We start from the raw sequence: 13,015 nt of genomic DNA, 5'->3' as shown, positions 1-13,015 counted from the left end.
TTCAGTCTGTCAAAATCGGGCTCACTATGGTCTTTCAGAATCCATTCTATGTTGCCTATGTAGATAATCTGTGAGCTGAGTTAAAGCATGTTCTATTATTGAGCGTTTTGAGATTGTTCCAGGATTTGAAAATTTTAGATTACTTTGGTTTCTTGGAGTTAGTTAATGCATACCACAACTTTCCTTGAAAAACACATTTGAGCCAAAGTGGCTTTAGGGAAGTGTTTTATGCTTTAATAAGTTTGGGAAAAGGAGATAAATTCATCTAGTCATAGTAACATGGCAAATCTTGTTGAAAGGAACCACTTTCTAAACGACACAGCTATAATTTCATTCCAGATGATATTGTGGACTTGAAACATTTCACTCTACTTTTCTGTCTCATAAAGAAGTTTCCATTTGGGTTATTTGTACAGGTCAACAGATAAAAACTTATGTACTAGAGCAGAAACAGCTCTGTTAAACGTCTCTCTTATCCATGCCAAAAATTTTGCTTCTTCAGGACCATGGACCTTCCTTAGGAACATATACACATTTCCCTAAAGAATCCTTAGACTGTGATATATTTTTGAGTTAAATTGTTATTATTTATAGAAATTTTTTTATGTCCACCATGGATGCACATCAAAGTTTATATAGCATTCATCTCCATGGCAGGTGCTTTATCTTACTGATTATTTTGGCAGAAAACATATACCAAAAATCTCCCTGTGAGAAATAAAAACAAACCCCTACCCTCCAAAAATAGAAAATAGCCACAATTCTTCAGATCCCCTTTGGACCTGTGGGTGAAGCTTATAAACCTTCTTGGAGTCCATTTAATGCCTGTGAGTCTGGCTGAAGCTCAGAGAATGGGTTGGAGACAGGATGGTCTACAAATAGAGGAGCTAGGATTTCTGAGTTGGGTTTGAGCTGCCATCTGTGAAAGTTTCTACATTACTTCCCCATGTGCCTTGTTTTATCCTCTCAAAAAATAAAAGTTTTATCACCTAAGGATGTAAAATATAAAAGCACCTTGGAGGCATCTTGTCCATCATTCAGCCCTTCATTTTACAGACAAGGAAAATTAAGGCTGGGGAAGTTAAGTGACTCCCCAAATCCATGGAGCTAGGAAGTGGCAGAGCGGGGAGAGTCACTGCAGATTCCAGACTTTCTTCCCATTTGTCATTTTCTAGCTCCTTCGATATCTGCTTTCTAAAGCACTGTATAAATTAAGATGTTTTTATAACTGCATTAGCTTACTATTGCTCTGTAACAGATCACCCCAATCTTAGCACCCAAAAGCAACACTCATTTATCAGCTCCCAGTTCTGTCGGCCGGAAGTCTGGGCAGGGCGTAACTAGGTCCTCTGCTTAGGGTCTTACAAGGCTGAAATCAAGCCATCAACTGGGCTGTGTTCTGAGCTGGAGCTCAGGTCCTTTTCCTGGCTCATCAACACTGTTGGCAGGATTCGGTTCCTTGTGGTTGTAGGACTGAGGTCCCTGTTCTCCTGCTGGCTGTCAGCCAAGGTTGCTTTAAGCTCCTAGAGGCCACTCATTACATGGCAGCTACTTCTTCAAAGTCAGTAGGATGATCTTTCTCTTCAGGAAAGGCTCAACCCTCTTTTTAAGGACTCACCTGATTAGGTCAGACCCACCTTCTGGATTAACTCATAGTCAACTGATTGATAACCTAAGCACAGGAGCCATAACCCATAATATCCATAGGTCCCCCTCCCCGTACTCAAGAAGAGGGGATCATACAGGGTGTGTGAACGAGGGGACAGGAATCTTGTGATTAGAATTAGAATTCTACTTATAAAATCTTCTACTCATTCAAATACTAGTTTTCCTTTTTTACCTCCTTTTTCCCTCTGCTGCCTTCCACTGAGCCAGTGAAGAGTCATCTGTCCTACAGAAAACCCAGAAAGGGATGATGAGAGGAGGTGAATTAGGAGCAGTGTGGTGAAAACTTCAAATCCATAAAAATATCTGATTTTCATTAGCTTTACTTATTCTTTGTAGCCTTAAGTGCCAATGGCCTGGGGTAATTCAGAATTACCTATTCAGTCATTACTGAATGGCAAAAAAAAAAAAAAAATCACCTATCCTTTTGGTAAAATGCTTCTTTTAGTAAAGTTGGCCTGGACTCAGAGATGTCTGATAGGAGCAACAGCAGCTGGAAGTCAGCGGACAGTTGATGACCAATTGAGGTGCCATTTCTCTAGCGCCTCCTGTAGGCTGGACACGACTCCCGTGAGCTCATTTAATTCTCACCAAAGTGATCTGTTACAATTGGTAGTATAGTCCCCCACTTACAGATGAGGAGCCAGCTGTGAAGCAGCAGAGTCAGAATTCAAAGCTCTGTCCGGTTCATTGGTGCTTTCTTGAAGACAGGCTTCCGTCTAAGGTCCAAGGTGGAGACTGTGACCCTCAGAGGCTCTTAGACACTTAAGCAGAGAGTGGGGGATGGTAGATGGGGCTGCAGAGTTACCAGCAGTTTCTGAGATGGAGGCTATTTCAAGCAATCAAAAAATATCAACTATATAGAGGGACACTCCTTCTCCCTTCCAGAGTTATCATTAGAGTTTTCAGAAATCAAGATGAAGGTTCTACATCATAAACTTATTTTTCTTTATAGAGGAATTTACAGATAAGGGATGAGTTGAACTTTATAATACCTCACTATGATGGTTAATGTGTATTGATATTATTATGCAAGTTTTTTTTAAATATGGGCAAATAAGACATAGAATAGGTCAACAGGGGGCTTAAATGGATTTCAGTACACAAAAATATAGTGGTAGAAACCAGCAAGCCTTGTTCTTGAATCCTGCTAACTGTAACTCCGATTGAACAAGTCAGTTAAGATCGGGCTCATACAGCTGCAGAGCTTGGAAAAGTTGTAATTACTTAGCGAAAGTCCCCTTTGCGTTGGAGTAGAAAGTTAAATTTGGAAAGATTTCAAAGCCCTTCAACTGCTACTCAATCACGCTGAAGTTGAATTAAATGTAAATTGGGGATTCTTTGAACACATTTATAGTCTATGCATTTTAATATACATATGTCAGATGTGTACTTTATGGAACTAGAGAGATGATTCCTGAGGCATCTTTCCTGCAGAGCAGGGAGACAGGCTTGAAAACAAATAATGATGGTAATAAAGGTGCTGAGCTCAAGAGACATATAAGGAAGACACATGTGCAGCAGCGATTGGGAGGGGAGCATCAGGGAAAAATAGAAAAGGTGAGTTTTGAGTTGGGTCTGCCTGCTAGGCAGAAAAGGGAAAGAAATTCTAGGGAGAAGGAAAAACAGAGTTAAAGGCATAGAAGTAAGAAAAGATATAGTTCAGTGTGACCAGAGTATACCAACTACCGGGGGAAGATAGACGAGAGGTTGGATATTTACGCAGCCCTTGGATTGGGAAGGACCTGACTAACCTCTAAGGAGAAGTTGCAACTTTATAGCAACAGGACTCCATAGAAATGTTACATAAAGGATGACAAGATAATAGCTGTATTTTAGAAGATTAACTCCGGTAGCTGGAGGGAGGATGGCTGGGTGTGAGAATGGAAGCTGAAGCAGTAAGAGGGGTATTTGAAAAAAGGTCAGTCAAAGAATGACTGAGGACCCAGCTCAGGGGAGAAGCAAGGGAGACAGGTGAGGAGGATAAAAGCTGCTTCGGATAAGAGCGCTGGGACTGGGGCATCAAATGGCTGGAATCCGGCGAGGCTGCGAGGAGAAAAATGAAGGATGACACCTACTTTCTGATCTTGAACCATGTCTGGTTCTGGGGGCGGGGGGTGGGCGGGGGCGAGGGATGGGAATTAAACTGGTCAGTTTGAGGTAGTGGAAATTGAGGCTTGGAGTTTAGAAAAAACATGATACACACACACATTTGTGAATTATCAAAATTTGATACAGTGGTAGTGAATGATATTTTCCTAGGATTATCACGTAGTTAAGAAAAAGAGTTTTAAATATTGGGCCATGAGCCAGCATTTATGATATAGGTAGAAAAAAAAAAGAATTGGCAAAAAGACACAGAAAGTTCTGCCACCGAGATATTACTGTGAGTTTCAGGAGAAGGTTTCAAGATGATGTGTGTATCAGTGTCCCCAAGCATAAGGACTAAGAGGATGACACTTCATATGACAATAAGGAAGGCACTGGTGAATTCTGAGCAGTTCCATGAGATTGGTTGTGCGTTGGGGGAGCAGGTGGTTTCCGTGAGCTGATAAAAAAGAACAGAAGGTGTTTGGTCATAAAAGGAAAGGAAGGGTTAAGAGAGTTTTTTTTTTTGTTCTGGCTTCTTTGTTGGAACAGGGAAAGATAATGGTCACGGAGAGAATTGGGTAACTGGAGTGACCTGGCATCAGGGATTGTCAGGGCGGATTCAGCAGTAGGACAAGGGAGGGAAAGAATTGGTAATAGTTTAATGAAAGTGTCTCAGGGAAGAGGGAAAAAGTACATTTTAAAAGAAAACAATGCGTCGAGAAACTATGTATTAAGTTCTTTACCTTGCACTTATGAGCTAGAAATACTGTATAGTTTTAGTACCCATAATAAACACACACTGATGTAAATCCTAGCACATTGCGGGCTCTCAGGGGCCTACTTATTATTATGAAAATAAAAGTGATAGTGGATTTCCACCTCATTCTGTTAGACGATCTTTTGGAAACCACAACAACTACAACAGGAAAAAAAAAAAAAGTTGATGGAATTCCGAAGCAAGATAATTGCCACTTAAGTAAAAGTGACTTTCTCTTCCTACCTACAATACCAGGGCTGGTTTTGGTCGGTCTTGAAGACAGAAGTCCCAGATGGACTGACAGAATTGTTTGTGCCTGAATGTATCTGCTTTACAGGATCTTAAAAGAGTTCAGTCTGCTCTAGGACTGAACAAAGATCAGTCACAAATACTAATCCAAACATATTTCTTAGACATTCCGTTGAATATCTAGTTTCCAGGATCACCCCCAGAATTTCTCGGGACTCTAAAGAACCTTACATGCTGAGTAAGACCCTAGGCAAGACCAGAGTTTCCTGGACCATTTGAACTAGGTGGTCTCCATCTTGTATTTATGGGAAAAGAGCTGGAACAAACACAATCTTTATGATTAAGCAGAAGAGACAGCATTTTCCATAAGAATGTAATCTTCTGCATGGTTGGTCACCAGTTATTTTTTGGATGGTCATTTAGTTTCTGTCAAGTTATCTAATTATTCTGCTAAATCATCTTTACAAGATGAATTGCTTTCTTGAGTTGTTAATACTTGTGAAATTCTTTTCCCAAATGAATGAGAAGTGAAAGATAGAAATTTTTTAACACACACATACACAAAACTTCCCAAACATCTAGTATGTTGAAAGTTGGTCCGTTGCAAAGGAACTAGAATTCTAGGCTGGGGTCCAGGGGTGGAGATGGCTGTAACATTCCACTGAGAACTTCACTTTTGGCTCTGAGCTCAAAACTAAAAATCCCTAGTCAAGTCAGGTATATGAAGTATTGGGCTCTAACTTGAACAGGAGCTGAAAAAAAAAAAAAAAAAAAAAAGGTGGGGACGGTAGTATTCATAAAGATTTAGTAAGGAAGTTAGAAGGAATTATGTGAGAAAGAAGGGAAAAGAATAATTGTGGTGTTATTACATGTCTAGGCCAGGTACATAACATTGTGGGGTCAGGGTTTCATTCCATACAGACCAGTTATCCTGAGGACATTGTGAAGCAATTTCCTATATACTGTAATCTGTTTTGGAAATGCTTTCTACCAGGTGTCTCTTCTGGGACATACCAAAGCAGAGTTGATCTGTTAAATGATTCGCACTGTTCAAATATTTGAAGTACTAATTCATCACTCACGACCTTACATTTGTATTTTAACATCATTATACATTTAGCAGGGGTGAATCTTTTCACAATAATGAATAAAGTGACTCTTGAAAGGAAAGATGTTAACCTTGGAGGATCCTGTGGGATGACTCTTAAAAGACACCGAAGCATCTGAATCTTTCTCTGGGCTGTATATTAGATGTTCACAGAATCTGAACCCGATCCATGTATGGACAAATCCCTTTGTTATATGGATATGCATGATGGGAAGTGAGGAAAATACTAAGGGAGTTAAATCTAAACTCAAAGATAACCGTAAGGTGGTTACTGGGTGCAACTTGCTAAAATGACTATATATGGACTTACCACTAGTGTGTTAAGTGAAAAATAATCCTATGGGAATAGGAACCTTGTATGATGCCAAGGCTAGAAAGGGGTTTTTAACTCTCTGTTAACAATGCTGTGTTTAAAGGCTTTCATCCATTATCACTTTGTTAGAACAGCCTTGCTAAAACCCAGCTCTTTTATGGGTCTCTCTGACACCTCATACAAATGCAGGGAAGGAAATGGAGCCAATAAATGTAATCTACAGGTGAAATTTGCAGAGGCAATTAAAAAAAAAAAGGTAAGTATTTTCTTGGGATTTTACCATTTCACAGAAGTTATCACCTCACCTCTTAAAGTTTTGAGAAATTATACCTATAAGTCAAGATTCTTATTCTATAGGTCCATTCTTAGAAAGGCTTATTCAACAGAAATTATCCCCAAATGTCATGCCTGGTACCATAAGCATCATTATCATTTTAAAATTTGACCAAATAAACATAAGCATACACACGTATATGTATGTATAGTCTTATATACATATGAAAGCAATTCTAGTTAACCTCCTTTATTCACCAATTAACAAAATGTATGTAATTGGCTATGATGAAACAGGCACAGTGCTAGAGATATAACATAGAACATGAAATAGTCAGTCTTTGCCCTCAAAAAATTTAATGTCCAGTGGGAACAGATCATTGTATAAGAAAAACACTGTAAAAAATCATTTTAAAAATCCTTGTGAAAATAAAAATCACACACAAAAAATAATTACAAACTGGAAGAAATATTCTGAAGGAGGTGTAAAAATGGGATGGGAGATTAAAATCATTTTCAAAGGTAATGGAAAGCCCTTCTAAGCCACTGAAATTCAGTTGGATCCTGAGCAGTAAGTGGAATTAGGCCAAGTGTGGTAAATTCACGCAGAGGAAACAGTAAGTGCAAAGGCACCGAGGCTGGAAAGAATGACAAGTATTAGAGGCATGTTGCAAAGAAGCCTTCACGCGTGAGGCATAGAGAGGGAGGGATGAAGCGTAGTGAGATCAGGCTGGAGTTAGGTACAGGCTAGCCCTTCAAGGACACTGGGTACAGTTCTGGGAAGCAAAGGATGGCTGGGTTAAGTCTGCATTTCAAAAAGCCTCCTGCATGTAGCAAAATAATTGGAGGGAACAAGAGTCCAGGTGGAAAGCTTTACTATGATCAAAGCAAATATAAGACGAAGGCTTAAATTTGGGTGGTACTTAGTGATGAGAAATAAAAGGAGACAAGTCAAAATGACAGGATTTGGGGAGGGGTTGGCTGCAGAAAGGAGGTGGCAAAGATGATTGTCAGGGTAGGTGATTGGTAATTGATTGATAGACATGGTAATATCAGAACCAGTCTTTTTATATTCATCCTATTCTATTTAAATTCATTATATGCAAAGCCATTTAGTGCTTACTGCATGCAAAGTACGGTGCTGAGAATTCTCATGGATAGCGATATGAAAAAAGTGGATAAAAGGATATATAATCTCCACCTTTTATAGATTTGCATTCAAATACAGACAGTGTTTCTCATTTCCAGTAGAGGAAAGAGAAGCAATAACTATACACCCACACACATATGCATTCATACACTGACAAATACAGATGTATACACACATGTATATCTACATATGTATATCTATTATGCATATATGCATGTATATATACATTTGAGGTATTTGCATCACATACACATCTTAAGTATGTGTTGCAAGGGGATGAGGAAGATAAAGATAAATAATTAGTGTGGAGGTCAGAAAGAGAAATCAAAAAGCTGCATGAGATTGTATTCTTCTTAAAAGAAATTAAAACGTTTCAAAGACTATTAAGTCTTACATCTCCACCCTATCAGAGGTTTATGACACTAGGCCTGTTTTTCAGATAGTGTCCACAAAAAGAAGTAGGCACTAGTATTCAGCTGTATAATCCATTTTTAATCTAGGATGTATCCCTACAATCATGAGAGTAATCTTATAATTAATAATAATGATAAACAATAATAATAATAACAACAATCATTGGTGTGGGATAATGTTTAAAAAACACACAAACAAAGCAGAAAAGCATTAACACAGATTTCATTTTAGTGTTGTTTGAATGTTACCTTTTTTAGTATTTTTCTTAGGATTCTAAACTAACAATTTGTTATCAAGCTGATTCTTCACAGCAGACCGAATATGATTAGTTAAGAATTTTGTTTAACATTTTCCTAATGTACCAGAGGACACCATTTCCAGTTTTGCGAGGGTATCCTGTTGGTCAGAAGCCTTTTGTTTAACGAACTCAGCTTGTGTGTTTATTCTAAGAATCTAACTAAACATACAGGACAACTGCTGATTAGTGAATTCTTAAAGCTGCTTTCATCTTATTTTCCTTACACTATAGTCTTTGCTTGTTTCAGTTCATTGCAGCTCTATTTAGAATAGCCAGGACATGGAAGCAACATAAGTGCCTATCAACAGATGAACGGATAAAGAAGATGTGGCATATATATACAATGGAATATTACTCAGCCATAAAAAGAAACGAAATTGAGTTATTTGTAGCGAGGTGGATGGACCTAGAGTCTGTCATACAGAGTGAAGTAAGTCAGAAAGAGAAAAACAAATACCGTATGCTAACACATATATATGGAATCTGAAAAAAAAAAGTGTGTATTCCTTTTGACTGCCCATTAATGTCTTCTCTTTATAGTGAAAGTAGTATTTAATTTCTGAATTAGTATATAATTGTGCAGATAGTGGAATATGCTTGGAATCACTAGAAGTGAATTTGCCATGAAGCTAAGGAAGCTTCAGGGCCTCTCACTTCCAAGGCTCCCTTTAACAGTCTTGGATCTAAATTTGTATTTTTAAGTTTGTGTTCTTTCCCTTTAAAAAGATCTCCCAAATCTTATGAGCTTCAGGCCCTGGAAAACTTATCTGGCTCTGCTTTTCATTTGTATTGTAATAATTAATTTGTTTTCATGCCTTTCTCATATTATTTTGGCTTCATGAGAATGGGGCAATATTTTTTCTTTTTTTCTGTTTCTCTACTGTTGAGCATTTAGTTCAGTAAATGCTTTGTGAATTAGTGAATAAGTCATGCGCCAGCTCCAGTCGTGCTGGAGCTGGCTCTGGTGAGGGAGATTTTCTTTTGTATCCATGCATCTTTATTAACAATGAATTTGTTTCAGAGTTAAAAAAATAATCTATATAAATTATCTTGTTACTTCATTTTTTAAAAGTTAAAGATATCTATTTGAAGAATTTAAAATGAAATTCCCATTACTGTCATTCTACACAATATTTTGCAAAAATATAAAAATGTTCACATGTTAATGTTCTTTCACTTTCCTTTTTTTTTTTCTTTTTAAGATTTTCTTGGAGTATTTTCCAAATGGGAATTAATGAGAGAAAGGGTATATTTGGCCAGCTTTGTGGATTCTAAGAGTGCTTCTAAAAGTTAAGCCTAGCCAAAGAAAAGTGTTATGGCACAGGATTGCCTTTATTATAAGCTGTCGTTTAATATAAGAGCTCCATTTTGTCTTTCTTTATTTCTCAAGTTGCTTATTTATAAATACCCACTCTAGTTTTCGGGAATTGACATATGTTGACAGGTTGACATATATTACCTGAGAGCTGATATACCCTGTATGATACAGTCTCTAAGAGCTGAACAATACATAACAAATTAATAAAACGATACCATGAAAACACATCATTGTTTCTAAATTGAGGTTAATATTTTGATTTTCAAGAAAGCAAAGAAAGTTTCCCTCCTTCCTCCATCCCTGTTCTGATCATTTCTGAGGATTTATAAAAATGCAAAACAACAACAACAACAAATTCATCTGCTACTTCCTGACCATAGAGATGAATAATTTAAGGGCAATTTCAAATTGGGTTTTCCAGCTGGCTTTCTGTTTTATTTGGAAAGATCTGAAACTTTATTCTTTAATTCCAAAATACATTTCTGCTTTCTATCCTTCAGTTCTAAAATAATGATGTATCTGGTAACGTGTAGCAGTTGTATACTAAGCCCTTACAGGGTCTCATATCCTGGAGAAAAAGTACCCTTTTTGAAAGGGCTCCCCTTTTCTGAGTTTTGCTGCTTTCCTGTTTGTTAAGTAGTGGCCCCACCTGTGAAAGCAGAGTTATTTCAGCCATTATTCAGTTCCAGTTTACTTTAGACTCTGTGGAATATTATAGTGCTATTCAGTATTCATAATCTCCCTGATTTTGCTGTTTTTATGGCCCAGTATAATTGATGTGTGGTGTTCGTTGGAAGGTTATCAGAAGATATTTGGACATCAAGATTTTCAAAATAAATGATGGCACTACTGCTAAGATATCTTTTCACGACTTAACCCACGCAATAGAGTTAGGTTCTTATTACAGTACAAATTAAAGGAGAATAAAATCATTCTTAATTTAGGACAGTTTTAAAATAACTGTTTTTGTCCCCCCTCCCTTTCCACATACATAGCAAGAAGGCACCCCAGATTTCACCTTTATTTAAAGGGTGGCATTTGGAAAACATACCAAGAAGGCTGTCTGTAGGTAATGGTTCAGTTAGCATTAATCCCAGAGGATGGAAAATCAGGAGCAAATTACTTTTAAAGAGGACTAAGTAAATTTCACATATGGGTGGATGGTACTCACCTCTTCCAGAACACAACACGTGGGCCTGTCACTGTAAATTAACATTCTGACTTAGCCACAGCTCCCATACAACTATGAGAACGTTTGCTTTACATGATTCTGGATCATTACGCGGTGCTGATTACCCTGGCCTTTCACTGTTGTCCTTCGCAGCAGGGTGCTAACGTTTTCTGGATTTCACTGCTCTTTAGAATTCTCCACCAGAGGGAGGACAAGGGAAGGCGAAGTAGGTTTCACCCGCAGTTCTGAGGGAAGTTTGAATCGGAGAAAGCTAGCACTGACGAATTCAGGACCTCTGGTTCTGTCTCTCCACTTTACCTCCCCGTACTTGCTTTCTCGGCAGAACTGAGTGACTCTAGCTAGTGCAGTAATTTTATTGTCGATCGTTTTCCAACCCGGGTTTTATCAGTTAAGTTACAACTTGAATAATTAAGTTGTAGTGAGAGATACAGTTTAGGAGACCCCCCCTCCCCCTTAGCAGAGGCCAGGTTATTATTATTTCTTTTAGGAAAAGCTGAAGATGAGAAGTCTGACAGGCACGTTGTTAAACACACGAAGGCAGGGAACAGACACATCCCAGGAGCAGATCGACGAGGATGGATTTATCTAACCATCTTACGGTCCCCCGAGCCCTTCCTGTGTATCCACAGCCGCCTTGCTCAATCCCCCTTCCACCCAGAGTTTTATCTTTGCCCTACGTGCGTGTGGGGTTTTTCACTAAAGAAAAAGGACGGAACCCCAAACTCTAATGAGAAAACAGCAGCCGTTCCTCTCCTTCCCACGGGTTCCAGGGCCTTAATTTGGCCGGGCAGGTGTCGGAGCTGCAAAATTTGTCTCCACCATTTTCTCCGCGCTGGAGGGAAGGGACCAGCCCTCCCGGGCGCTGCCTGGCGGGGAAGCGGAGCGAGGAGCGAGGGCCCCGGGTCCGGATCCCTTCCTGGGTCTCGGAATCTCCCCGGGACGCGCGGTCCGGCTCCCGCGGGCGCGGCGGCGGCGGCTGCTGCGCGCGGCTTCCAGCGACCCCTGTCGGGGGTGCCCGGCAGCCGCCCCGCGCACCGCCCCCCGCCCAGGCCGGCTCCGGGAGGGAAAGGGGCTGCGCCCGCGAGCGCCGAGCCCAGGCTCCTCCCGGTGGCGTGTCCGCGCCTCGGGGTGGGGGTGTGGCGGGGACGAGGGAGGGGGCGAGGCCAGGGGAGGGCGAGAAGGAGGCGCCAGCGTCCAACCTGCAGGCGGGAGGTGGTTGGCGGTGGGGCAATTGAAAAAGAGCCGGCGAGGAGTTCCCCCCAACTTGTCGGAACTCCGGGCTCGCGCGGAGGGCAGGAGCGGGGTGACGGCGGCTGCCGGGCGACGCGAGCGCTAGCCGGACGGTGATCGCCTCTCCCTCCTCGGGCTGCGAGCGCGCCGGACCGAGGCCGCGACAGGAGCCGACAGCGGCGGGAACCGAGCACTTCCCTGCACGACAGGAGCCGCCCCGAGAGCGAGCGCGACCGCCGGACGCAGCGACCGCCAGTCCCAGGTGGCCCGGACCGCACGCCGCGTCCCCGCGCTCCTCGCCGGCGACAGGAGACGCCCCCCGCGCAGCGCGAGCGCCGCAGCCCGGCCGGTGGTTCTACCCGCCTCCGCCCCCCGCCCTCGAGGGACAAACTTTTCCCAAAGCCGATCCCAGCCTTAGGACCAAACTTGTCGCGCGTCGCCTCCGCCGGGCGCCGTCCGCCGTCCGCGCAGAGCGTGCACTTCTCGGGCGAGATGTCGGAGCGCAAAGAAGGCAGAGGCAAGGGGAAGGGCAAGAAGGACCGAGGCTCCGGGAAGAAGCCCGTGCCCGCGGCGGGCGGCCTGAGCCCAGGTGAGTGCGCCGCGCGGCCGGGGCTCCGCGATCCTCCTCCTCCCTTCTTTTTCTCCTCCGATGCCGCCGCCTCGCCTTCGCCTGCCTGCGCCCTGCGCTCCGGGCGCGTGGCCCTGCTCCCGGCCGTCCGCGGGGCCGGCCGGTGCTCGCCCTCCGTGGGGCCGCCCCTCACCTGGGCGTCGAGCCCCACCCGGGCGCCAGCACCCCGCGCTCAGGGTGAGGGCGGAAGCCGGGACCGCGCCTCCGGAGGACCCGGACGCGCCGCGCTCCCTGGCACGGCCTTTGCCCAGCGCCCCAGAGCCGAGCCCAGCCCCGGAGCGGGACCCGGCGTGCAGGAGCGGAGGCCGGGTGCGCGCGTGTCCAGCGCC

General features: G+C 42.5%; 1 protein-coding gene across 7 annotated transcripts in view; it reads left to right on the top strand.

Annotated features, from left to right (window-relative positions):
- NRG1 (neuregulin 1) overlaps positions 1–13,015 on the top strand; it is a gene marked incomplete at its 5' end in the record, with an annotated part of 1,029,511 nt that overhangs the window by 806,900 nt on the left and 209,596 nt on the right. For 6 of the 7 annotated variants that reach the window (XM_082608834.1, XM_082608833.1, XM_082608831.1 and 3 more), the window contains one exon: positions 12,031–12,647. The exons of the other annotated variant lie outside the window; for it this stretch is intronic. In XM_082608834.1, the coding sequence (XP_082464960.1) occupies positions 12,551–12,647 (97 nt within the window). Of the gene's footprint in view, positions 1–12,030; positions 12,648–13,015 lie in introns of those variants that run through there. 7 annotated transcript variants of the gene reach the window in all.

Source organism: Mesoplodon mirus (assembly GCF_964341445.2).
Source record: "Mesoplodon mirus genome assembly, chromosome: 20".
Lineage (NCBI taxonomy): Eukaryota > Metazoa > Chordata > Mammalia > Artiodactyla > Ziphiidae > Mesoplodon > Mesoplodon mirus.
Note: the sequence above shows the minus strand (reverse complement) of the source record. Positions and strands in the feature narration are given on the sequence as shown.